The sequence below is a fragment of the Somniosus microcephalus genome, chromosome 1 (genome assembly GCF_052327205.1).
Source record: "Somniosus microcephalus isolate GS21.2 chromosome 1, FLI_Smic_1.0, whole genome shotgun sequence".
NCBI classification, from domain to species: Eukaryota; Metazoa; Chordata; class Chondrichthyes; order Squaliformes; family Somniosidae; genus Somniosus; species Somniosus microcephalus.
Genome location: NC_140987.1, coordinates 291,535,649 through 291,562,583, shown reverse-complemented (window position 1 = coordinate 291,562,583; position 26,935 = coordinate 291,535,649). Strand labels below are relative to the sequence as shown.

Here is a 26,935-nt window from a genome sequence, read left to right as displayed (position 1 = left end):
AGATCCCTCATGATTTTGAACACCTCTACCAAATCTCCTCTCAATCTTCTCTGCTCCAAGGAAAACAACCCCAGCTTCTCCAGTCTATCCCCGTAACTGTAATTCCTCATCCCTGGAACCATTCTTGTAAATCTTTTCTGCACCCTCTCTAAAGCGTTCACACCCTTCCTAAAGTGCGGTGCCCAGAAATAGACACAATACTCCAGTTGTGACTGGTGTATCATAACTTCCTTGCTTTTTTACTTTATGCCTCTATTTATAAAGCCCAGGATCCCTTAACCACTTTCTCAACCTGCCCTGCCGCCTTCAATGATTTGTGCACATATACCCCCAGGTCTCTCTGTTCACGCACCCCTTTTAGAATTGTGTCCTTTAGTTTATATTGCCTCTCCTCGTTCTTTCTACCAAACTGTATCACTTCGCACTTTTCTGTGCTAAATTTCATCGGTCACATGTCCACCCATTCCATCAGCCTGTCTATGTCCTCTTGAAGTCTATCACTATCCTCCCACTATTTTTCCAAGTTTTGTGTCAGCTGCAAATTTTGAAATAGTGGCCTGTACACCTAAATCCAAGTCATTAATATATATCAAGAAAAGCAGTGGTCCTAGTACCGACTCCTGGGGAACACCACTGTATACTTTCCTCCAGTCCAAAAAACAATCGTTCACTGCTACTCTCTGTTTCCTGTCACTTAGCCAATTTCATATCCATGCTGTCACTGTCCCTTTTATTCCATAGGCTTCAACTTTGCTGGCAAGCCTATTATGTGGGACTTTATCAAATGCCTTTTGGAAGTCCATATACACATCAATTGCATTGCCCTCATCAACCCTCTGTTACCTCATCAAAAAACTCAATCGAGTTAGTTAAACACGATTTGTCTTTAACAAATCCATGCTGGCTTCCCTTAATTAATCCACACTTGTACAAGTGACTGTTAATTTTGTCCTGGATTATCGTTTCTAAAAGCTTCCCCACCACCAGGGTTAAGCTGACTGGCTTGTAGTTGCTGGGTTTATCCTTACACCCTTTTTTGAAAAAGGGTGTAACATTTGCAATTCTCCAGTCCTCTGGCACCACCCCAGTATCCAAGGAGGGTTGGAAGATTATGGCCAGTGCCTCTGCAATTTCTAGCTTTACTTCCCTCAGCATCCTAGGATGCAGCCCATCCAGTCCTGGTGACTTATCTACTTTAAGTACAGACAGCCTTTCTAGTACTGCCTCATCAATTTTTAGCCCATCCAGTATCTCAACTACCTCCTCTTTCACTATGATTTTGGCAGCATCTTCTTCCTTGATAAGACAGTTGCAAAGTATTCATTTAGTACCTCAGCCATGCCCGCTGCCTGCATGCTAGGTCTCCTTTTTGGTCCCTAATCAGCCCCACCCCTCCTCTTACTACCCATTTACTACTTATATGCCTATAGAAGACTTTTGGATTCCCTTTTATGCTAGCTGCTAGTCTATTCTCATACTCTCTCTGCACCATTTATTTCCTTTTTCACTTCCCCTCTGAATTTCTATATTCAGCCAGTTCTCACTTGTATTCTCAACCTGACATCTGTCATAAGCCCCTTTTTCTGCTTCATCTTACTCTCTATCTCTTTCGTCATCCGGAGAACTCTGGCTTTTGTTGCCCTATCTTTCCCACTAGTGGTAATGTACCTCAATTGTACCCGAACCATCTCCTCTTTAAGAGCAGCCCATTGTTCAATTGCAGCTTTGCCTGTCAATCTTTGATTCCAATTTACCCGGGCCAGGTCCATTCTCAACCCACTGAAATTGGCTCTCCTCCAATTAAGTATTTTAACCCTAGATTGCTCCCCGTCCTTTTCCATAGCTAATCTAAACCTTATGATACTATAATCACTGTTCCCTAAATGTCCCTCTACTGACACTTGATCCACCTGACCTACCTCATTCCCCAGAACCAGATCCAGCAATGCCTCCTTCCTTGTTGGGCCAGAAACATACTGATCAAGGAAGTTCTCCTGAATAGACTTCAGAAATTCTTCCCCCTCTCTGCCCTTTACAATATTACTATCCCAGACTATATTAGGATAGTTGAAGTCCCCCATTATCACTACTCTATAGTTCTTGCACTTCTGTAATTTCCCTGCAAATTTGCTCCTCAAATTTGCTTCCCACTAGTAGGTGGTCTATGGAATACACCTAGTAGTGTAATGGCACCTCTATTGTATCTCAACTCTAACCAAATAGATTCTGTCCTTGACCCCTGCAGGACATCCTCTCTCTCCAGCACTGTAATATTCTCCTTAATCAATATTGCCACCCACCTCCTTTCTTTCCTTCCCTATCTTTCCTGATAGGTCAGCAGTGGGGATGTTCGCTGATGGTTGCACGGTGCTCAGTTCAATTCAATGGCATTACCATTGCCGAATCCCCCAGCATCAACATCCTGGGGGGTCACCATTGACCAGAGACTTAACTGAACCAGCCACATAAATACTGTGGCTACAAGAGCAGGGCAGAGGCTAGGTATTCTGCGGCAAGTGTCTCACCTCCTGACTCCCCAAAGCCTTTCCACCATCTACAAGAAACAAGTCAGGAGTGTGATGGAAGAGTCTCCACTTGCCTGGATGAGTATAGCTCCAACAACACTCAAGAAGCTCGACACCATCCAGGACAAAGCAGCCCGCTTGATTGGCACCCCACCCACCACCTTAAACATTTACTCCCTCTACCACCGACGCAGTATATACCATCTACAAGATACACTGCAGCAACTCGCCAAGGTTTCTTCAGCTGCACCTCCCAAACCCGTGACTTCTACCACCTAGAAGGACAAGGGCAGCAGGCGCATGGGAACACCACCACCTTCAAGTCACACACCATCCTGACTTGGAAATATATCGCCATTCCTTCATCGTCACTGGGTCAAAATCCTGGAACTCCCTCCCGAACAGCACTGTGGGAATACCTTCACCACATGGACTGCAGCAGTTCAAGGCGGCGGCTCACCACCACCTTCTCAAGGGCAATTAGGAATGGGCAATAAATGCTGGCCTTGCTAGCAACGCCCAGATCCCATGAACGAATAAAAAAAAAAATTGATTCATTTGAGAAATCCTGGAGGCTCTTAGAAATGGGCAGGTTTATGGTACAAACCATTTTTTCAGCATCTTTAGTTTATACTTTTGGGTCCATTTCTTTTTTGGTCATTGTGATGAAATAACTGTGTTCTGATATTTGTACTTCTACTTGTAATGTCTGGAATGTTCCACCGGGGGGAACCACTAATGCTCCTCCCTGGCCCCGCCCCTCTTCTGGTATGTTCTACCAAGGGCTCGGTCGATGATGAACTCTGTTAACTCTGCCATGATTCTTACTTAATAAAAGGCTTCAGTCTTAAGCTTTAACTTCACGGATTCGGGCAGTTATTTGGCACATCAATTTTATTAAGTAACAACTTTTGGAAGATGGATCGATTTTTGAAACCAGAGCGTCTGGATATCGATCCCCATTCGGCAGATGCGTCGAAGAAATTTACGCATTGGCTCTGATGTTTTGAACACTTCATCGCATCATCGACCGATCCGACCGTTAACAAGTTGGGTCTTCTAACCAACTTGGTAAGTCATCAAACTTACTCTATAATTGAAGATATTACTACATATGAAGAGGCCCTCGCAGCTGTTAAAGCCCAGTACCTTAAGTCGGTTAACGAAGTATACGCCAGGTATCTCCTGTCTACTTGCAGGCAATTACCCGAGGAATCTCTGGACGATTTCCTGCAGGACCTTAAGGCTTTGGCTAAGGGTTGCAACTACAAGGCTGTCTCTGCCATAGTGTATCAGGAAGAAGCCATCTGCGATTCTTTCATATCTGGCCTCCGATCTAATTATATTAGACAGAGACTCCTCGAGAACGACTCGTTAGTTTTAAAAATGGTCGTCGCTGCTGCTCGATCGTTAAATGTAGCCCAGAAGAATTCAGAAGTGTATGCATCAGCCCATGCATCTCTCTCAGCCTCGTGTGTTCCGAGTATGGAGGCATCCATAACACCAATGGAGCCCCCACTTAATCCTATTGTTGCGGCTGTGCCCCATGGGTCTAAGTGTTATTTTTGTGGCCAATCTAAACACCCCAGGCAAAGTTGCCCAGCCAGAGAGGCTACCTGTTTTAAATGTAAGAAACGGGGACATTTTAGTAAAGTGTGTAAGGGTAATCCTGTACCCGATGTCTTCTCTGCTGCCGCCTATCGTTTTACTCTAGCCTCGGCTACGGTTGACCAGACCATACTGTGTTCCTTGTCAAAATCTATGATGGACATTAAGATTAATGGTCGTCCTACTGGGTGTTTGATAGACTGTGGCAGTACTGAAAGTTTTATACACCCCAACCTTGTTAACTCCTGTTCATTGAAGGTGTATCCTACTCGAAGTGAAATTGTGATGGCGTCCAAATCCCTTACTTCGGAGGTAACTGGATATTGTAAAGTCACATTGACCGTTAAGGATACGGAGTACAAGGACTTTAAACTCCTCATATTACCTCAGTTGTGTGTGAACTTAATATTAGGCTTGGACTTCCAGTGTCAGCATGAGAGCGTTACCCTTAAGTATGGTGGATCTCAGCCTCCGCTCACAGTCTGCGGCCTTTCTACTTTAAACGTAAGTCTGCCTTCTTTGTTTGCGAACCTTGCTCCTAATTGTAGATCTATAGCGACTAAGAGTTGACGGTATAGTTCAGAAGATAAAACATTTATAAAAGAGGAAGTGGAAAGGCTTCAACGGGAGGGAATCATCGAACACAGTGGTAGCCCGTGGCGTGCCCAGGTGGTGGGGGTTAAAACTAATGAGAAGAAAAGACTTGTGGTCGATTATAGCCAGACTATAAACTTGTATACCCAATTAGACGCCTATCCTTTGCCTCGTATTTCTGAGATGGTGAACCAGATAGCTCAGTACCGCGTGTTCTCCACCATTGATTTAAAGTCTGCCTACCATCAACTCCCCATCAAAATAGAAGACCGATCTTATACGGCCTTCGAAGCTAATGGGCGCCTGTACCAATTCCTTCGGGTGCCCTTTGGAGTGACGAATGGGGTATCCGTCTTCCAACGGGAGATGGATCGTATGGTGGATGAATACGCGTTGGAAGCAACATTCCCGTACCTGGACAATGTTACCATCTGTGGGCGTGACCAACGGGAGCATGATCAAAATCTCGCGAAGTTCCTAGAGACTGCAAAGAGGTTAAACCTGACCTACAACGAAAACAAGTGTACCTTCAATACTACACGTTTGTGTATTCTTGGTTGCGTTGTGGAGAATGGGGTAATCGGGCCAGACCCTGAAAGATTACGCCCACTTAAGGAATTACCTTTACCTCACACTGTAAAAGCTTTAAGAAGGTGTCTGGGATTCTTCTCGTACTATGCCCAGTGGGTGGCTAGCTACTCAGATAAAGTCCGACCTCTTATTAAGTCGACGTCTTTTCCGCTATCGGCGGAAGCTCAGGAGGCTTTCCTTAATATCAAACGGGACATTGAGAAGGCAGTGGTATGTGCCGTGGATGAGAAGATCCCATTTCAAGTGGAAAGTGATGCATCTGATTTTGCGTTGGCAGCAACTCTTAACCAAGCTGGTAGACCAGTAGCTTTCTTCTCTCGTACATTGCAAGGACCAGAAGTTCGACATTCTTCAGTGGAAAAGGAGGCACAGGCAATTATTGAAGCAGTCAGGTATTGGAGACATTATCTCGCTGGCCAACGTTTTACGCTCATTACTGACCAGCGATCTGTGGCCTTTATGTTCAACACTAAGCAGAGAGGCAAGATCAAAAATGATAAGATTTTAAGATGGCGAATAGAACTGTCAACATATGACTATGATATTCAGTACAGGCCTGGAGTATTTAATGAGCCATCGGATGCTTTGTCACGAGGAGTATGTGCTAGTCTAGGTACAGATAAGCTTCAAAGTCTCCACGACGCACTCTGCCACCCTGGGGTTACCAGAATGAACCACTTCATTAAGTCCCACAATCTACCCTACTCTATTGAGGAGGTCCGGACAATGACCAGAACCTGTCATGTTTGTGCTGAATGCAAACCCCGCTTCTATAAGCCGTCCGAGCCAGCTCATCTTATTAAAGCAACTCGACCATTTGAGCGTTTGAGTCTCGATTTTAAAGGTCCCCTTCCATCGAGCGACCGTAATGTCTATTTTCTTAATATTATAGACGAGTACTCTCGGTTCCCTTTTGTTATCCCCTGTCTGGATGTGACTAGTGCTGTTGTAATTAAATGCCTCTGCCAACTGTTTTCCTTGTTCGGCATGCCTAACTATATACATAGTGATAGGGGTTCTTCCTTTATGAGCGAAGAATTACGACAGTTTTTGCTATCGAAGGGGATTGCAATGAGTAGAACTACCAGCTATAACCCTCGTGGTAATGGGCAGGTCGAGAAAGAAAATGCGACAGTGTGGAAGGCTATCGTACTGTCTCTGAAGTCACGAGGCCTGCCGACCTCTCGCTGGCAGGATGTCCTGCCAGACGTGCTGCATTCCATAAGGTCTCTTTTGTGTACAGCGACGAATGCCACCCCTCATGAAAGGATGTTTAGTTTTCCAAGAAAAGCTACTAATGGAGTATCGTTACCCACATGGTTGACGACCACGGGCCCTGTGTTGTTGCGCAGACATGTGAGAGGCCACAAGACTGATCCACTGGTGGAGGAAGTACAACTCCTCCATGCTAATCCCCAGTATGCGTATATTCAATATTCGGATGGGCGAGAGGATACGGTCTCTATTAAAGATCTTGCACCTGCTGGAGCTCGAAAAGAGTTCGACTCTGAGAGTAGAGTTTTCAATCGTGGTATTGGACCTTCAGAGACACAAACCCTCAGTGTGGAAAATACTGATGATTCTGGGAATTCGAATGAACCGGAGTTAGTACTCCGGGAGGAGCCTCAGCAAGAGTTACGTCGTTCCCAGAGGATTATCAGACCTCCTGACAGGCTGAATCTATAGCAGGGGGTGAATGTGATGAAATAACTGTGTTCTGATATTTGTACTTGTAATGTCTGGAATGTTCCACCGGGGGAACCACTAATGCTCCTCCCTGGCCCCGCCCCTCTTCTGGTATGTTCTACCAAGGGCTCGGTCGATGATGAACTCTGTTAACTCTGCCATGATTCTTACTTAATAAAAGGCTTCAGTCTTAAGCTTTAACTTCACGGATTCGGGCAGTTATTTGGCACATCAGTGATGAAGGTGAGTAATAGTACTGAGGAATGTAACAGTTTGGCACCAAAAATCAGCAACAAGCAGTCTGAAGCCAGCTACTGCACAGGCCACCTATAAAGTAAATCTCCCTCTGCTGTGCCCCAACAATCTGCCTTAATCTGAACTAATTAAGATTGTTCAACTTTCTAGATCATCGCTGTGGTCTTTTCCTGTGAAATTGCTGGTTTGTGCAGTTTAGTTGTTGGCCCATCTCCACCAGGAATGTTTATCAGACAACTTGCATTCACATAAGCCTTTAATGAAGAATAAATAATCTCATGGTGCTTCAGAATCGCGAGGGGGACAAAAAAACATTATAGCTGCCAAAAACTTACATTGTATTAATTTGGGCTAGATTCAAATTCAGGTCACAGAGCTAAAAGAGCAGTGTGCAAACCTGCTGCGACACCTACTTGCCCCGGGTAAGAATTTATAGGTGATCAAATACAGTCTTGCATTATAAGTCCTTATTCTAATATTCAGCCGGATCTTCCTCCATTTCTCCCTTGATAAGAAGCCCCTTTTACTAGATTTATATTGTCAAAAAGGTAAAGGCATGTTTCAGAATATGATTCTTATCAATGAAATGGTCCACAGGCATGTTGGTAAGTGTTCTGAAAAGGGAGATCTTGATCTGAGAATACACTGAAAAGTATAAAGATTCAAATGTTTGTTGTTTAGAGGTATAATGGGCAATGTGGCTTGAATTTTGACTCCCACAGCTACCTGGGTTACACTTCCTCCCACTCCGCTTCCTGTAAGAACTCTATTCCATTCTCCCAGTTTCTCCGTCTCCACCGCATCTGTTCTGACGATGCCACCTCCCATACTAGTGCTTCCGATGTCTTCCTTTTTCCTCAACCAAGGATTCCCCTCTACCGTGGTTGACATGGCCCTTGACCGTGTCCGTTCCATTTCCCACACTTCTGCTCTCACCCCTTCCCCTCCCTCCCAGAACCATGATAGGGTTCCCCTTGTCCTCACCTTTCACCTCACCAGCCTCCACATTCAACAGATCATCTTCTGCCATTTCCACAACTTCCAGTGTGATCCCACCACCATCTTCCCCTCCCCTCCCCTTTCAGCATTCCAAAGGGACCGCTCCCTTCGCAACACCCTGGTCCACTCCTCAATCACCCCCAACAGCCCCTCCCCTCCCCACAGTACCTTCCCATGCAAGCGCAGGAGAATCAACACCTGTCCTTTTATCTCCTCCCTTCCCACCATCCAGGGCCCCAAACACTCCTTCCAGGTGAAACAGTAATTTACTTGTACTTCTTGCAATTTAATATACTGTATTCGCTGCTCACGATGCGGTCTCCTCTACATTGGGAAGACCAAATGCAGATTGGGTGACCGCTTTGCGGAATACCACCGTTCAGCCCACAAGGGGGATCCCAGAGCTTCCGGTCACCTGTCACTTTAATTCTCCGCTCCACTCCCACTCTGACCTCTCTGTCCGCGGCCTCTTACTTTGTTCCACTGAAGCTCAACGTAAGCTCGAGGAACAGCACCTCATCTTTCTATTAGGCACTTTATAGCCTTCTGGACTCAACATTGAGTTCAACAATTTCAGACCATAACCTCTGCCCCTATTTTTTCAGGCGGTAGCTGTTGATGATTCTGCCATCCGCATTTGCAACATTTAATCTCTCCTGCCTTCCACCCTATCACAGACTGTCCCTTTTGTTCTTTCCTCTCCTCCCCTTGCCCCCCTTTCCCTGCCTCTGCACCTGTTTAAAACCTGTTGCATCCCTAACTTTTTCCAGTTCTGACGAAGGGTCACAGACCTGAAACATTAACTCTGTTTCTCTCTCCACAGATGCTGCCTGACCTGCTGAGTGTTTCCAGCATTTTCTGCTGTTATTGCAGATTTTCAGCATCTGCAGTATTTTGCTATTGTGTTGTGTGGCTTGAATTTTGTTGGAAATGCAGACCGACTTCTGGGAGATGCTGTGCAGAATGGTGTGAAGTACACTGCAATTAGTTTTAATTCCTTAAGGCAAAACTTGGCTTTATGTGGGCTATGGGAAGAATTGAGATAACATACTGCAAGATATAGAAAGCACATACACATTCTCAGTGGAAAGCAGTACACATTCTCCTAGCAAAAGCTTTAAATATAGTCATGGACAAATAGACCCTTTGTGCTACAGTACTATCGGATATCAGCAGAATTGATGAATTCAAAAGACCAGAAGATGATCAGTGCTGGCGGTTTTATTCTACTCTGCCCATTCATAAACTTTAGGGTATATAAAGAGGAAAATTACATTAAATAACCATAAAATAACAATTACGCCAAACAGCTATAATACAGGAGCTGCGTGTTCCTGGTTTTTAAGAGAGCACTTCAAATGATTTGAACTTCACACACCATTGCTATAATTAAACCCCTCAAGTATAAACCCTTTTCCCTCAGTAGGAGTCACCCTCTATCTTCCCATCAAGTAGCTCAATTTAAATGCTAAAGGCAAAGGATTAGGTGAGGTAAGGCTTATTACCAAAACATTCCTAATATCTAATTCAAAAATCCCTATGGTTTTTACCCCATTGAGAAAGCGGTTATCTAGCTTTACAGAATAGAAAAGTGTTCTTGATAGCAATTTAGAAATCCTCAGAGTTTTTTTTTTGAGTACCAAATAACATAAAATGTACTTGTTTGCAAACTATCTGTCACTTATCTGTCTTTTATTAAATATATAAAAACCTGCCATCAGGTAGCAATGGATACTTTCTTTCTCTTTTGCAAGTACGGCTGAATAAAAGCAAAAGAGCCAAACAAGAGTGATTCAGTAACAATGTCAATAAAATTAAAAGGCTAAAAACCAAGCACAACAAATGCTACTGGAAACTGTAGCAATAATATAAAAAATATTTTAGTACACATAAGCATGTTAATATTTTTTTTTTTTTTTTTTTTTTTTTTTAAAAGGCCCCAAATAGGAACCTAATTGAGACATTGGAAAAATTATTCATCCAGCAGAAGTCCTTGTTCTGAGAAGCAATATCCAGATATTTCTTCATCCCTTTATGTTCTTCAAAAGAGAGGGGGGAGGCATTAAGTCTGTTATATGATGGAAATGGATTAACTCCAATCCCTCACTTTTTACAGAAAATGTGTTACACTGTTGTATACTGATAATAATGCTGCTGTTACTGCATCCAAAGCAGCTCTCAGACCGACTTCTTATTCAATGTACTTATCAAAATAGCTCTCCTCTTTTTGGCTGTCAGCATGATTTTATTGTCCTTGGCGGCAATGAGTTTGGAAGAAGTTTCCCAAGAATGTGCGATAACCAGGATCATCCACGTACTCATTCATGAATTTGGAATTCAGAACCCGTGGGCGCTTCTTTGCCTGAACATTCTCAGTGGAAAACGTAGCTTCATAGCGCATGTCTGAAGCTGAAGACTAACAAACAAAGGTACATTGTCAGAAAAATGCAAAAACTCAAACATTAGTAATCTACACAAAGGTTCACCTTGACGATATGATGCTGTTTCACTTATCCTATTGGCTGCAACGCCAAATAAACTATCAGGGCTTAAATATCTATGCCCGAATGAAGACAGCGGGATGTCTACCTGGTTACAAATGTTGGGTTTACAGTCAAAGGAAGACCTGCTATTGAGCCCAAGATTACTTAATTCAAATTAGGCATTTGGACCATTTTAAGCACACAAAAGATCTATTTCCCAGATATTACTGATGGTTCTCAATGCTCTACTGTATTATTTCACACCAACAAAATTAAACAAACACATGCATAAATATCATTTAAAAGGAGAAGAATTTTCAAACCCCTTTAAGGAGACCATCATGCAGAACTTGGCCTCCATCCTACATAGAGTGCATCTCCAGTCTCAATAATTCCTATTGTTTTAGGTTTTTAAAGTGCTCATTCGAGGCAAGCTGGGAGCAGGGACATAATTGGGTCTAAGCCACTTGTTTTAATTTCCTGGGGGCTCCCTGCTCTGCCCCTATTGCTGCTACCACTCTTACTTCTACAGATAAAACACTGCTATGGACAGGAATTCTGTGAGATAGGAGCAGGGCAATGGTTCTGAACAGGAATGGAGGGGATAGGGAGAGGGAATGAAAAGTGTCAGCATGACTTGAGGGAGGAGCAGAAGACTGCCAAATGTGAACAGAGGGTGCCAACTTGAATTGTGGGGTGGGGGGGGGGGGGGGAGGAGTTTGGGGTGAGGGAGAAGAGTGCTAATGTGAATTGGGGATGACAAATGCCAGCTTGAACTGAGGGAAGGGGAGAAGAGTGAACTGGGAGGAGGGTGAAAGGTGCTAGCATAAGCTATAGAGAAGAGTGCCAGTGCAAACGAAGGGAGTCTATGTGAACTGAGGGGGGTGGGGGGGGGAGGGAGAAAGAGGGAGCAAAATATCAACGTGAACGGAGGGAGACAAGAGAACTGAGAGAAAGAGGTAAGTGTGCCATTTTGAATTGATGGGGAAGAGTGCCAGCATGAACTGCAAAAGGATATTAGAAGATTGGCAGTAAAAAGATATAGGGGAGAGAAGAGTGCCAATCTGAACCAAGAATGCCAGCATGACTAGAGAGGGAAGAAAAGGGGAAGAGGTGAAGAGCACCATCTTGACCCGAGAGGGCAGGGGAGTGCGGAGAAGAGTGTGTCTGTGAACACCATCTTGACCTGAGAGGGCAGGGGAGTGTGGAGAAGAGCGTGTCTGTGAACAACATCTTGACCTGAGAGGGCTGGGGAGTGCGGAGAAGAGCGTGTCTGTGAACGCCATCTTGACCTGAGAGGGCAGGGGAGTGCGGAGAAGAGTGTGTCTGTGAACACCATCTTGACCTGAGAGGGCAGGGGAGTGCGGAGAAGAGTGTGTCTGTGAACACCATCTTGACCTGAGAGGGCAGGGGTGCGGAGAATGTGTATCTGTGAACATGACTGAGTGGGTAGAAGAGTGCCTCCAACCATATAAACAATTTATCAGGTCTAGTAACTGAGTACAGCAATCCATCAGGGCATTCAAACTGCAGCCCATTGACCACATGCACCTCCCATCCCCGAGCATTCAAAGCTCAGGCAAATCTTTCCCAATTTGTACTTGTATTTCTGATTTCTGGATTGTGGGCCTGTAGACTCAGAAAGGATTGTTTTTAGTGCTGTTGTATTACTGTGGATAAATCCTGAATTGGAACACCAAGATCTGTCAGCTTGAGACATATGCAAATTAATGGGAACATGGATTTAAACCTTGTCTGTCTCCCAAGGTGCTATGGTGTGCAGCTATTTAGCCCTTGAAGACAAAAGCTTCAACACCCGTCATTTATACCCACAATAATCCCCAATTCTCCGCAAGAAGTGAAAAAATCTCACCAATTTTTGCCGCAATCTTCCACTATACATGTGATGGAATGATGAGGTATACTTCAGCTTAAACGATGACAAGCCCTTCACTCTTCTCCCCTTCCCTCAGTTCATGCTGGCATTTGCCTTCCCCAGTTCACATTAGCACTCGTCTCCCTCACCACACTTTCATTGCAACTGTATGCCTACGGCCCACATTCAGGTTTTTTTTTTTTTTTGAGTTGTCTGCTTTTTTGAATCATCTAAATTTCTAGGTTGCTATGTATGCTGTTGGTTCTGGCTGCTGTTCATACCTGACACTTCATTCTAGACTACGCTCTGTGCTGCAATGGGAATTATTGGTCACATGTTCAATCAAGAACTGTCTACAGCAAAGAATCCAATCCCAGAATGAAGCAGAACCATTAAGTAGGAGATGCAGCTAGGGTCAGCAATAAGGAACGCATCTGGAAGTGTCTGTAAATCGACGATTGTGAGGGGGCCTGAAGAGGAAGATTGCCTCTAAAAACAGCAAGGGATTAGAGGAAGAGAGTGCCCCTTAAGGAGGGAGGGAGTGTTTCTGTGACAGGGAGGAGGAGAGTGACTGGAGAAGTGATTTAAAAAAAAAATCTCAGTCGGGAGTGAAAAAATATTTAAAGAAGTGGAATCTATCAGAATTAACGTAAAGGATCTAAATTTTATGATGAAGCATGCCGTAGCCTACCCTACAAAAGTGTGCACCAGTGGGCAATGGGAAGGGGAGGGAGACATTTGGAAGTGCACAATTTTAAACTTTCTGCCTATATCCCTGACTGGGAGTAGACATTTTGTGTAAAACTCCCGTGATGTGACCCTGTGATTTTTCACTGCTGCTCAAAATCCACCATTCACATTCATAATGTCATAACAATAAAAATTCATGATGCATAGTTTCCAAACCAGAAGACTAGCAAAAGCTGACACAGCCCCAAAAAGCTGACAACTCAAGAATGGCCGAGCACAGCACTACGACAGATATTTACATAGGCTTGTAGTATAAGCTTGTAGTATCAAACATTCCTTCATTCGCATTGGAGGAAAAAAAAACAGAAGTACGTGAATGCCAAAATGGGAAATAACAAATGTCAATGATATATAATTACTTTCTATGGGGAATTTTGATTCCCAGTATTTTAGAATCTACAATGAACTTGGGCTTTTCATTTTTCTCTGTCTAACAGCGTAATTTGCTGATTTCTCTTCAAAACTATTTTCTTTTTGCTATTTGGAATTGAATTATTTTTCTTTATTATTTTAAGGCTCCTTTCTCCTTGCTGCAGCTAATTATATATTGTTGAGAGAAAAATGTTAATTTATTTTTTAAAAATATGCATAACAAATAAGACCGCATCTGGTGATAGGATCATTCTAGTCAGCCTGCAGGAAGCAAAATTAGGTTCTCCTAGAATCTTTTTAATTTTTATGTTTAAAAACTGGGCATGTCAATGAATTTTAAATACTTTTATACTTCACAATTGATTTCTTTTTAATATTGAAAAAAAGAAAAAACAAAGTGACCTTTGGGTTTCAATAAACCAACCAGGTTATCAGTTCTCCAAAAAGGTACCTGAACACGTCCCTTCCCCCGCTCTTTTCACAGAGATGCTACCTCCTCCTCCAACCTTCCCAGTTCCTGCTGGCAATCTTCCCCTCTCAATTCAGGATAACCTCTTCTCACGGTCTAATCCCCCCCCCCCCAGCAGCTCATAGCATTATTCTGCTTTCCCAAGTTCAAGCTGGCACTCTTCTCCCTCTCTGCCCCTCAATTCTATCTGGCACTCCTCTCCTCCTCCAATCCAGTTCAAGTTATTACTCTTCTTCCAAACTCCCACCTTCCCCCACCATTTCAAATTGGCATTCTTTTCTTCCCCCTCCAACCGTCTGCATTTAAGCTGGCAATTTCCTACCCCCTCCCCCCCCCTCTCAATTAATGCTGGCATTCCCCTCGGGTCCACTTTATACCACCCACTAGGCACCATACATAACTATTCCTCTCTTCTCTTCCAAAGTGCTACTCCTGGCTTCTCCAAAATACCCGCCTCCAAATTGCCATTCTTCGCTTCGCCCCAGTTTCCTCCCAAAATTGCTGCTTCTCACTTCTTTTTACCGCCCTGTGCCCCTGCTGCTATTTAAAATGATTAGGACCACTGAGCACTGTGGGCAGGAATTCCTGTTCTTGCAAGAATTCCAATCCACAGTACATAGTGGCTGGAATCACTTCAGTAGCATAACCTTGTGTAGGGAGGAGAGGAGAGTTGGTGGTGATTATCATCTGTAGATGTGGATAGATGAAGTGGACCCCCAAAACACAGCCAGTTGGCATGTATAATGTCAAAAGAGGGTGCACTCCAATTCAAAATCTCTTACCAAGTCACCTCTAACCAGCACATTTAAAGCAGGAAATAATGGCAAGTGGTGCCTGAGACACATCGATAAGTATACCTGTATCTTTCTTTGTAACGTTTGGATTAAAGGGCTATTCAGAATACACTTTCCCGCTCACTTAACCATCCCTAACATGTGCTACGCTATAGAATGATTTGAAACCTCAGTCCAACAATGCCCATAGGATAGAAATGAATTAAACAGAACATCAGTTTAACTGAGCACGCTTTACATTTTCCAGACAGCTCCCTTTATCTTTTCTATTCCCTGGCTAGATTTGCCAATCAAATAATAAGAATTTTGCCCAAGGCAAGAGGCATTCTTTCTACCTCTTTTGTCAAAGGCAAGTGCAAGGTTATGTTAAAATACCTTTTACAGTGACCACATTTATCATTCAAACAAAACATTACAAGAGTGTCTACCATTTTGTTTGTAGACTTTTGTTATTACATGGAACAAAGAGGAGCTGTCATTGCCTATTTATACTAGAACTGAGCCCTGTGGGACTACATTGCTTCAGAACTAGCCTATGAAAATGGAACTGCAGTTTGGAGTAACTCTGTATTATACTAGTGTCCCACAGGATACACAGTAATGGATAAAGAAGAATATAAACAATGAATATTACAAACAATGGTGCTCAAAATGAATAACCAAAGAGGTTGCATCAGTGGACGCTCTATTGGTAAAATTTGACAAAAAGTGTTCTATTCTTATCATTATCACTGGTGAATGTCGCCACAGTATGTTTTATTAAAGCATGTAGAAGTAATGTGTCGCCTGTATAAGGATCTTTACTAGACAAGAGTGTGTTTTGCACAATAATGCATATTTCTTCAGGGATCATGTTGAATTACAAGAAATTCATTCTTGAAAATGTTCTTTTCAACAGTTTTTTTTTAATGCCCAATAAGATATTCACAGATATAGGGAAAGCAATTTCAGGGCTCTTTACATTCTACAATGCCAATTCTATTTTGAAAATGACACCAAGAAATATTTTTTAAATGAAGATTGTAATAAGAGAAGATAATGCAAGATGGCTGTTCAAACAGGTGGTAGCTGAAGCAGAGCACCTAAAAGCAAGCACATTATTCTTGAAGCTATGTTATAGTCTTAAGACCTTTACTGTAACAAAATATTCTCCCCTCCCTAAATGATGTATTAATTTTTTTTATTTGATATTTTACTATTTCATCTTCAGCCGTGCAGCTTTTCTGATTGAGGGGACAGCTTAGCGCCCTGCCCATAGGCTCTTCCCAGTATAATTTTATAATTGGCCACCAGGAGCTGTACACGAGTAGTCTGAGCAACCTTTCCCTTTCTCCCTGTAGTAAGCCACTATCCTCGGCTTGGCACCTCGCCACAGCATTATTAGTAAGATCAGGACACTGAAACAGCCTTTCCTGGGAACCACTATCCTTGATGGTAGAGCTTTGAGCAAGACTCATGGATGTTTAGAACAGCAGTTACCTCCTCCTCCATAGTACCAAGTTAACCTCTCACAAGGGATGCAGAATCAATTTACAATTTCATGCAGGTGATATGATACAAGATGATGTGGGATTGAAAGATTTAATCCTACTTGTGTTTCTTCATTTTCTCTAAAGTGATATAAGAATGTTACCTGTAGAAACCTGAAGACTGAAGGAATAGTTGAGGTTGAGAAATTGTTGTTCAAAATATCCTATAGGTAATTTTCTTTGGGTATATTAGTCACCTTAATAGATCATTATGATTGCATAAATGCAGAATTTCCTCATTCTTTAATTTTAGTTCAACCTTCACATTTAAATAGGAATGGGCTGCCAAAACATAGTGATGTCTTGGGGACAGATTCCTTTTAAAGAAGTCTCACAATCAGATCAGGTCACTTCCCTCCCAAACAAATAATTCTGCTACTGAGGAGCATTTTTAAGAACAGACTTCATTCCTGTAAGCACGGGAATCAGAATGTAGACCTTGAGCCACTGCGACAAAGCTTTGAAACAACATACAAAACTCCCCCCTTGCATCTCCAGTAACAAATGGCAAGCAAGAGATAAGCTGGGAGGAAGCTTTCCATGTGATGGTTATACAGTTAAAGGATGAGGAAGATCAGACCTAAAGCCAGATAATTAAGCAGCTTCCTTATTCATTCATTCTACTTGTACAAATAAGAGTATACCAAAGTAGTGCAGAATTGACAAAGAAAACTTAGATCTTGTGGCTAGCATGGCGTATCAAATTACTGAAACGCACATCATTCTAAATGGTCAGGTCAATGTAGTGCCTGGTACAAGCACGTACATTACTCCAGCTAGCTATCTTACAGATAGCTTTATGAGGAATCCTCTGCGCTCATTCTTGGTCCACTCTCTTTCATCGTCCATATGCTACCCCTTGGTGACATGATTTGAAGCACAGAATCAGGCTCCATACTCATGATCTTACACAACTTTATTCTTCTGGGTTTTTTTTAATTCCAAGGCTGTTACACAACTCTTCAACTCCATCAAGCTCCCCACCTGTCACCTCATGGTAAATCTGGCAATAGAGAATCTGGATGTGCTGTTTAATCCCAAACTAAGTTTCCTTTCCCACATCTGCTCCTTCATAAATACTCTCTTCTTCCACCTTTGAAACATTACCAGCTTTCACCCAAGCTCTCCCACACAGCCTCAGAGATTTTGATCCATTCCTTTATTACCTTGTGGAGTGACTTATATAATCTTGTCTTGATCAACCTTCCCTTCACATTCTCCAGCCAACTGCAATTTGATCAGAATGTTGCTACCTGTGTTCTTGCCTGCTCAAAGCACAATTCCTTTACTCCTGTTCTTGCTAGGATTCACTGGCTATGCATGTCACAACAAATCAATGTCAAGATCCTTACCCTCGCCATCAAATGCCTGCATGTGTTCATTGCACCCTAACTCAGTGACCTCTTATAACGCTATGTCCCTGCTTGCACCCTTCACTCCTCTGACACTGGGTGACTTCCCGTTCCTGCCCTCCTCACTCCTTCCATTGGTGGCCACTCTTTCAGCCAGCGTGCTGCTGGGATGTCTTTGCAAAATTCTTTCATTTTACCTCCCTCACCCCCCTCTTCATTTTCAAAAGCCTAGTAAAGACACTTCTTTTCAATTGCTCTTTCAGCTTCATACCTTAATAGAAACATAGAAAAATAGGAGCAGGAGTAGGCCATTCGGCCCTTCGAGCTTGCTCCGCCATTCGATATGATCATGGCTGATCCTCTATTTCAATACCATATTCCCGCTCTCTCCCCATACCCCTTGATGCCTTTAGTATCTAGAAATCTATCTATCTCCTTCTTAAATATATTCAGTGACTTGGCCTCCACAGCCTTCTGTGGTAGAGAATTCCACAGGTTCACCACCCTATGAGTGAAGAAATTTCTCATCTCAGTCTTAAATGTCTTACCCCGTATCCTGAGACTGTGACCCCCTCGTTCTAGACCCCCAGCCAGGAGAAACATCCTCCCTGCATCCGGTCTGTCTAGCCCTGTCAGAATTTTATACGTTTCAATGAGATCCCCTCTCATTCTTCTAAACTCGAGTGAATACAGGCCTAGTTGACCCAATTCTTTCCTCATATGACAGTCCTGCCATCCCAGGAATCAGTCTGGTGAACCTTCGCTGCACTCCCTCTATGGCAAGTATATCCTTTCTTAGAGGCCAAAACTGCACACAATACTCCAGGTGTGGTCTCACCAAGGCCCTGTATAACTGTAGTAAGACATCCTTGCTCCTGTGCTCAAATCCTCTTGCAATGAAGGCCAACATGCCATTTGCCTTCCTAACTGCTTGCTGCACCTGCATGTTTGCTTTCAGTGACTGGTGTACAAGGACACCCAGGTCCCTTTGTACATCAACATTTCCTAATCTATCACTATTTAAATAATACTCTGCCTTTCTGTTTTTCCTACCGAAGTGGATAACTTCACATTTATCCACATTATACTGCATCTGCCATGTATTTGCTCACTCACTCAACTTGTCTAAATCACCTTGAAGCCTCTTTGCATCCTCCTCACAACCCATCCTAGTTTTGTGTCGTCAGCAAACTTGGAAATATTACATGTGGTTCCTTCATCCAAATCATTGATATATATTGTGAATAGCTGGGGCCCAAGCACTGATCCCTGCAGTACCCCACTAGTCACCACCTGCCACCCTGAAAAAGACCCATTTATTCCTACTCTTTGTTTCCTGTCTGTTAACCAATTTTCAATCCATGCCAGTATATTACCCCCAATCCCACGTGCTTTAATTCTGCACACTAACCTCTTATGTGGGACTTTATCAAAGGCCTTCTGAAAATCCAAATACACCACATCCACTTATTCTCCCTTATCTATTCTACCAGTTACATCCTCAAAAAGCTCCAGTCGGTTTGTCAAACACGATTTCACTTTCATAAATTCATGTTGACTTTGTCTAATCCCATTGATATTTTCTAAGTGCCCTGTTATCACATCCTTTATAATAGACTCTAGCATTCTCCCTACTACTGATGTTAGGCTAACTGGTCTATAGTTTTCTGTTTTCTCTCTCCCTCCTTTTTTAAATAATGGGGTTACATTTGCCACCCTCCAATCTGCAAGATCTGTTCCATAATCTATAGAATTTTGGAAGATGACAACCAATGCATCCACTATTTCCATGGCTACCTCTTTTAGTACTTTGGGATGAAGATTATCAGGCCCTGGGGATTTATCGGCTTTCAGTCCCATTAATTTCTCCAGTTACATCCTCAAAAAACTCCAGTAGGTTTGTCAAACACGATTTCCCTTTCATAAATCCATGTTGACTTTGTCTAATCCCGTTGATATTTTCTAAGTGTCCTGTTATCACATCCTTTATAATAGACTCTATTCTGCTCCCTCTCGCTTGGTACCCATTTCATTCGCTGATCTGTAAAGCGCTCCACGATGTTGTTCTGGTGTGATGGGCATTGTACGAAAAAGCTATACCATATGCAGAATGAGCTCTGAACCTTTCTAGTGTTTCTGTCTTGCCAAGGAGGAACATTAGAAAATGCATTCCTCAACCAAATCTACCTGCACTTAGAAAGCATTAGTGTCATGGTTGATGCAGATCGATAATGTTGGTAGAGGTCAAGGTACTGCATCAAAGAAAGAAAGTGGTGAGTAGGGGGCCACTACAGTCTTTTAAAAGGGAACTTGACAAGTTCCTGAGAGAAGAGGATACTGCCATTTAGGTGGTGGAGTAAGTGGTTAGCTTAAATTGTGATACATGATGGGCAACTGTGGTCTCTTGGAGCTTGCTGGATTGTCTTAGGGAGTCAGAAATGAATTTTCCAGAATTACCCACAGTTGTTTTTTTTCTCTCTCCAAGGATTACTAGGGGTTAAGATGACAATTTGTGGGTTAACACCGTCTACAGAATTGGGTGAGCTCAATGGGCCTGATGGTCTTTTCTCACCTGTCTTTTTTTATACCACTGGTTCAATGCAAATGCCTGAGCAGCAAAGATTAGGCCATTCTGGTTATTGAGTTACAGCCTGAGAAAATTGCATTAACTAAGACCAAAGCTTGCGTTATTGGATACTTAAGAATTTAACTTCTTTCACTTACAATAGCTGGATTGCTTACTCTTGTTTATCCCTGAAGAGTCAGTGAGCTATGTTCATCAGTGATGAACCCATCGCCTTATTTTATTTAGCTACGGATAGGGAAATTCTTAGCCCTCATCAGTCCTCAAGGTGATTTCCAACCTTCATTTGTCTCAAGAGGTTACTGTGCCAAAGTTTTTTCCCCCGTCACCTTGTACCTCTTTCACCTAAAAGAAGCATCATGTAGTACAGCATTAGCTATCTATATGGATAAAATAGAAGACTCTTGTCAATTTAGGCATTTTTTTTTTTAGATCCATAGGATTCTAAGAGGTCACTTAGCAATGTCGAGTACATTGGTTAGTGGTGTATGCCTCCTTAGTTATGCCTTGACAGGGCAAAACACACTAAGGAAGGTTAGATCCCATTCAATTTGTATAGTACCTACTTCATAGTGCAAGATGTGAAGAATTTCCTTGTAAGCTAACTGTCAATTCAAAGCAACTTTTTTCTGAAATAAGAATCAACTGATATGATTTTATTTCCCTGGTTTTCACCCCACACACTCCCCAGGAACACCTCAAGAGGTCATTTCCTTTTTGGTGTGTACCCCAATACCAATTCTGTTAACACTCAAAGTCATCGGATTACATAGGATATACGGCATAGAAACAGGCCATCCGGCCCAACCAGTCCATGCCGGCATTTATGCTCCACTCGAGCCTCCTCCCATCTTTCCTCATCTAACTCTATCAGCATAATCCTCTATTCCCTTCTCCCTCATATGCTTACCTAACCTCTCCGTAAATGCATCTATACGATTCGCTTCAACCACTCCCTGTGGTAGTGAGTTCCACATTCTCACCACTCTCAGGGTAAAGAAGTTTCTTCTGAATTCTCTATTTGATTTCTTGGTGACAATCTTATTTTAATGGCCTCGAGTTTTGCTCTTCCCCTCAAGTGGAAACATTCTCTCTGTATCTACTCAAAACCTTTCATAATTTTAAAGACCTCTATTTGGTCACCCCCTCAGCATTCTCTTTTCAAGAGAAGAGACCCAGCTGTTCATCCTTTCCTGATAGGAATATACTCACATTTCTGGTATCATCCTTGTAAATATTCTCTGCACCCTCTCCAGTGCCTCTATATCCTTTTTATAACATGGCAACCAGAATTGTACACAGTACTCCAAGTGTGCTCTAACCAAGGTTCGATACAAATTTAGCATAACTTCGCTACTTTTCAATTCTATCCCTCTAGAAATAAACCCTAGTGCTTGGTTTGCTTTTTTATGGCCTTGTTAATCTGTGTCGCTACTTTGTGATTTTTGTATTTGTACTCCGAGATTCCTTTGCTCCTCTACCCCACCCAGACTCACACCCTCCAAGTAATGTGACCTCTCTATTCTTCCTACCAAAATGTAATACCTCACATTTATCTGTGTTGAAATTCATTTGCTAATTATATGCCCATTCTTCAAGTTTATTAACGTCTTCTTGTAATTTGTTGCAGTCCTCCTGATGTCACCATACTGATGCAACATACTACATTGTATGGTATCTATTCTTAGCCTTATAACCTTTTCCTAACCAGGTATTTATCGTGCTGGTTCTTAAGAGCATAGGAACAGGAGTAGGCCATTCAGCCTCTTGAGCCTGTTCCGCCATTCAATCAGATCATGGCTGATTTGTACCTCAACTCCATTTACCCGCCTTTGATCCATATCCCTCAATACTCTTAACCAACAAAAATCTGTTGATATCAGTCTTGAAAATTTCAACTGACCCAGCATCCACAGCCTATTGGGTAGAGAATTCCAGATTTCTACTACCTTTGCTTCCTGATTTCACTCTTGAATGGCTTAGCTCTAATTTTAAGATTGCGCCCCCTTGTTTTGGGTTACCCACCAGAGGAAATAGTTTTTTTGTATCGGCAGTATCAAATCCTTTTGTCATTTTAAACACCTCAATTAGATCACCCCTCAACCTTCTAAATTTAATAGAACGAAAGTCAAGTTTATGCAATCTGTCCTCATAAGTCCCGGTATCATTCTGGTGAATCGGTGCTATATCTCCCTCCAAGATCAATGTATCCTTCCTGAGGTGCGGTGCTCAGAACTGAATGCAGTTCACCAGATGGGGTCTGACCAAGGCTCTGCACAACAGAAGCATAATTTCCTCCCCTTTGTATTCCACTCCCCTTGAGATAAAGGCCAACATTTTATTAGTCTTTTTGATTACTTTTTATACCTGTGCACGAGCTTTTAGTGATGTGTACATGGACACCTAAATCTCTTTGTTCCTCCACAGTTCCTAGTTTCTCACTGTTAAGAAAATATTCAGATTTATCTTTAATGGATCCAAAGTGGATGACCACACACTTCCTCACATTGAACTCAATTTACCACAGTTGTGTCCACTCATTTAATCTGTCCAAGTCCCTTTGTAACTTTAAAAAAAAATTATTCACGGGATGTTAGCGTTGCTACCATCTGCACAATTTAGTATGCCTCCGAACTTACTGTCATCTGAAAATTTGGATATACAATTCTCTATTCCTTCATCGAAGTCATTGATATATGAGGAAAAGCTGAGGCCACACTACAGGTTCCTGGGGAACACCACTTGTCACATCCCGCCAATCAGAGTATGTTCCCTATATCCCTACATTGTCTCCTAACTCTCAAACAATTTGCAAACTAGTCGCAAAGCTGCTTCCAATTCTGTGTGCTTTCATTTTTGCAAATGTGCAGAATCTTATCAAAAAGAAAGACTTGCATTTATATCGCGCCTTTCACGACCTCAGGATGTCCCAAAGAGCTTTACAACCAATGTAGTACTTTGTGAAGTGTAGTCACTGTTGCAATGTAGGAAACCTTCAATGCCTTCTGGAAGTCCATATAGATACCAACAACTTGCATATATAATGTAGTAAAACGTCCCAAAGCGCCTCACAGGAGTGTTATCAAATAAAATTTGACACTGAGCTACATAAGGAGATTTAAGGACAAGTAACCAAAAGCTAGGTCAAAGATGTAGGTTTTAAAGAGTGTCTTAAAGGAGGAGAGCAAGGTAGAGAGGTGGAGAGAATTCCAGAGCTTAGGCAGCTGATGGCACAGCTGCCAATGGTGAAGTGATGAAAGTCGGGGATGCCCAAGAGGCCAGAACTGGAGGAGCACAGAGATCTCAGAGGGTTGTAGGGCCAGAGGTCCCAGGGATAGGGAGGGTGAGGCCATGGAGAGATTTGAAAACAAGGGTGAGAATTTTAAAATCGCGATACCGTCCATAGACACTCCCTTATTTACCATGTTAGTGACCTCCTCAAAAAATTCAACTAGATTAGTCAGACATGATCTACCCATCACAAATCCAAGCTATCTCTGATGAGTTCATACTTGTCCAAGTGCTCAGTCACTCTGCCCTGATTGACAGATTCCACAACTGATGTTAAACTAACAGGTCTGTAGTTACCTGGTTTCTCTTCCCTCCCTCTTAAATAAAGGATTCACATTTGTAATTTTCCAATCAAGCGGCCCAATTCCCAAATCGAGATAGCTTTGGAAAATTATGATAATGTATCTGCAATTTCCTCATCCAATTCATTAAGTACCCTGGGGTGGAAACATCAGGCCCCAGAGATTTGTCTATCTCAAGTCACATCATATTCTCCATTTTCATTTTTTAAACTTATCTGAACTTCAATAAGCTCCTCCTCTTGACTTATGCATGATTCTACTTAACTCAGCTTCTTCCTTTGTTCACACACAATGGGGGCGATTTTGCCAATGGGGACGTGATGGAGGTGGGACTGCTGCTTGTCGGGTCGATGTCCTGCCTCCATCGACTTCTGGCCAACCCGGGCTATTTTCCCTTGATTGACCTTGTTAAGCCCGCCCAGCTTTGACAGATAAATTGTCATCGTTTGACAGCTCTGTGAAGCTGTCAAACACCGACATTCTCTGTAGTTTGATGAGTTCTTGAATTCAAGACTCATCAAACCTCTTTCTTTAGCAGAAATTAGATAGTTGTTGCACTGGAGAATGCAACAGCCATCTGTCAGCACGGTGGCATAGTGGTTAGCACTGTTGCCTCACAGCGCCAGGGACCCGGGTTCAAATCCGGCCTCGGGTGACTGTCTGTGTGGAGTTTGCACATTCTCCCCGTGTTTGCGTGGGTTTTCTCCGGGTGCTCCGGTTTCCTCCCACAGTCCAAAGATGTGCGGGTTAGGTTGATTGGCCATGATAAAAATTGACCCTTAGTGTTAGGGGGGATTAAATACGTGGGGTTACGGGGGTGGGGCTTGGGTGGGATGGCTGTCGGTGTAGGGACCGGGTGCTAGGGTTTGGATGATCAGCCATGATCTTGTTGAATGGCGGAGCAGGCTCGAAGGGCCGAATGGCCTACTCCTGCTCCTATCTTCTATGTTTCTATCTCTGCCGTGGAGGTGCGAGACTCTCCGCATACCAACTCTTGAAGCCTGCAGAAAGAAACAAAGTAAACTTTTTCTAACACTTTACACTTACCTCACATACTCACCTCTCCACACTTGCACCCATCGCTCACCTCCACAGCGCACTTTTGCACCCCGCAGACCAACTACTCACCTCAGTGACCCTGGCAGGGTTCTCAGCCTTTGGGAAGCCTGCACTTGTGTGGGTAAAATGGGGATAATCCTCTTATCTGCCTGTTAACTACCTGTTATTATAAGGGAGCTTATAATTATGTCCACTGTTTCGCCTATTGTGGTTTTACTAAAAAAATCCTCGTCAACAGTGTAATAAGCTTAGAAAGTTTTCTGCGATTCATTAAGGTGTCTACTCCAACGCATTTACTTCAGAGAATGCATTATTTTAATTTGAATTATTAAACATTTAGGCAGAGTACACTTCAGAAAAAGCTCCCTTCCTGCTCTCAATTTCACATTTCCAGTCATTTCAGTGGCAGACTGCAACCTGAATGTACGAACTGAAAGCAGGTATGGAAAAATAAGCTGATTAAAATTAAATAAACAGTTTCGTGTCAACTCAGGCATCCTGCTGCAACATTATGGGGCATGATATTCATTCTTAATTAAAAAACTGAAATAATCACCAAACAGCTAGGCAACTCCCTCAAAAACCATAGTTGTCTAAACAATGAACTCTGAGATTACTAATTAAGCTGTGTTGCTGTGTTTCAATGGTTACTAGTTAGGGGGGTATGGTTGGGGTTACTGAGTGAGATTCCCCAGGGCTCAGTGCTTGGGCAACTACGGTTTATAATTTATATCAATGACTTGGATTCTGAAACTCAATACAAATTGGTTAAACCTGCAGATGACACCACACTAGGAGGGGCAGTAGAATCGAATGAGGCAGCCCACAAACGATAGAATGAGCTAAATAAAATGTGAGTGGGCTGAACAATGGCAGTTGAAATTTGATGCCGATAAGCACATTGGAAAGAAAATGGTTAACATGTATACTTTGTGAATGGTAGGATTAAGGTGAAAGAGACCTAGGAGTCTCAGTTGATTCGATGCTCAACATGCCCAGCCAATGTAGAATAGCAATCAACAAAACCAATATAATGATGAATTATATAACTAACAGTAGAATATAAGTCAGAGGAAGTCATGATCAAACTGTACCGTGCTCTACTTAGACCACACCTCGAGTACTGTGTCCAGTTCTGGTCACAGAGAAAGATAAACAGACATCCAAGTGCAGAGAAGAGCCACAGGGCTGATCCTTAGGGGGTGATTTTGTCAATGGGGGCACATTGGAGGCAGGACTACTGCTTGTCGGGCTTTAGTCCTGCCTCCATCGACTTGTGGCCAACCCGCGCTATTTTCCCTTGATTGGCCTTGTTAAGCCCGCCCGAAAACTTTTGACAGATGAATTGTCATCGCGTGACAGCTTTGAGAAGCTGTCAAACACTGACATTCTCTGTTGTTTGGTGAGTTCTTGTACTCAAGGCTCACCAACCTCTTTTATGAGCAGAAAGCAGATGGCTGTTGCATCGGAGAATGCAGCAGCCATTCTGTCATCTCTGCCATTGAGATGCCGGAGCCTCTGCATCCCCAACGACTGAAGCCTGCAAGGTAAGGAAATGTTTTCTATCACTTTTCACTCACCTCACATACTTACCTCTCCACACTTGCACCCATCACTCACCTCCACAGCGCACTTTTGGACCCATTCGACCCCCGCAGACCCACTGCTCACCTTGGTGACCCTGGCGGGGTTTCCCGACGTCGGGAAGCCCGCACCTCTGCTGGAAAAATGGGAATAGTCCTCTTAACAGGCAGTTAAGTGACTGCTATCCCGTCCCCACCTCCAGGAGACGGGATCCGGTGCGGGTCGGGTCCCT

The 26,935-nt window shown here is 43.0% G+C and overlaps 1 protein-coding gene across 7 annotated transcripts in view; it reads right to left on the bottom strand.

Annotated features, from left to right (window-relative positions):
• Positions 1–9,463: 9,463 nt before the first annotated feature.
• Positions 9,464–26,935, bottom strand: part of LOC147124839 (lysine-specific demethylase 4C-like) — a 645,681-nt gene continuing 628,209 nt past the window's right edge. For all 7 annotated transcript variants that reach the window (XM_085993864.1, XM_085993875.1, XM_085993908.1 and 4 more), the window contains one exon: positions 9,464–10,674. In XM_085993864.1, the coding sequence (XP_085849990.1) occupies positions 10,504–10,674 (171 nt within the window). In that variant the 3' untranslated portion in view covers positions 9,464–10,503. The remainder of the gene's footprint in view (positions 10,675–26,935) is intronic.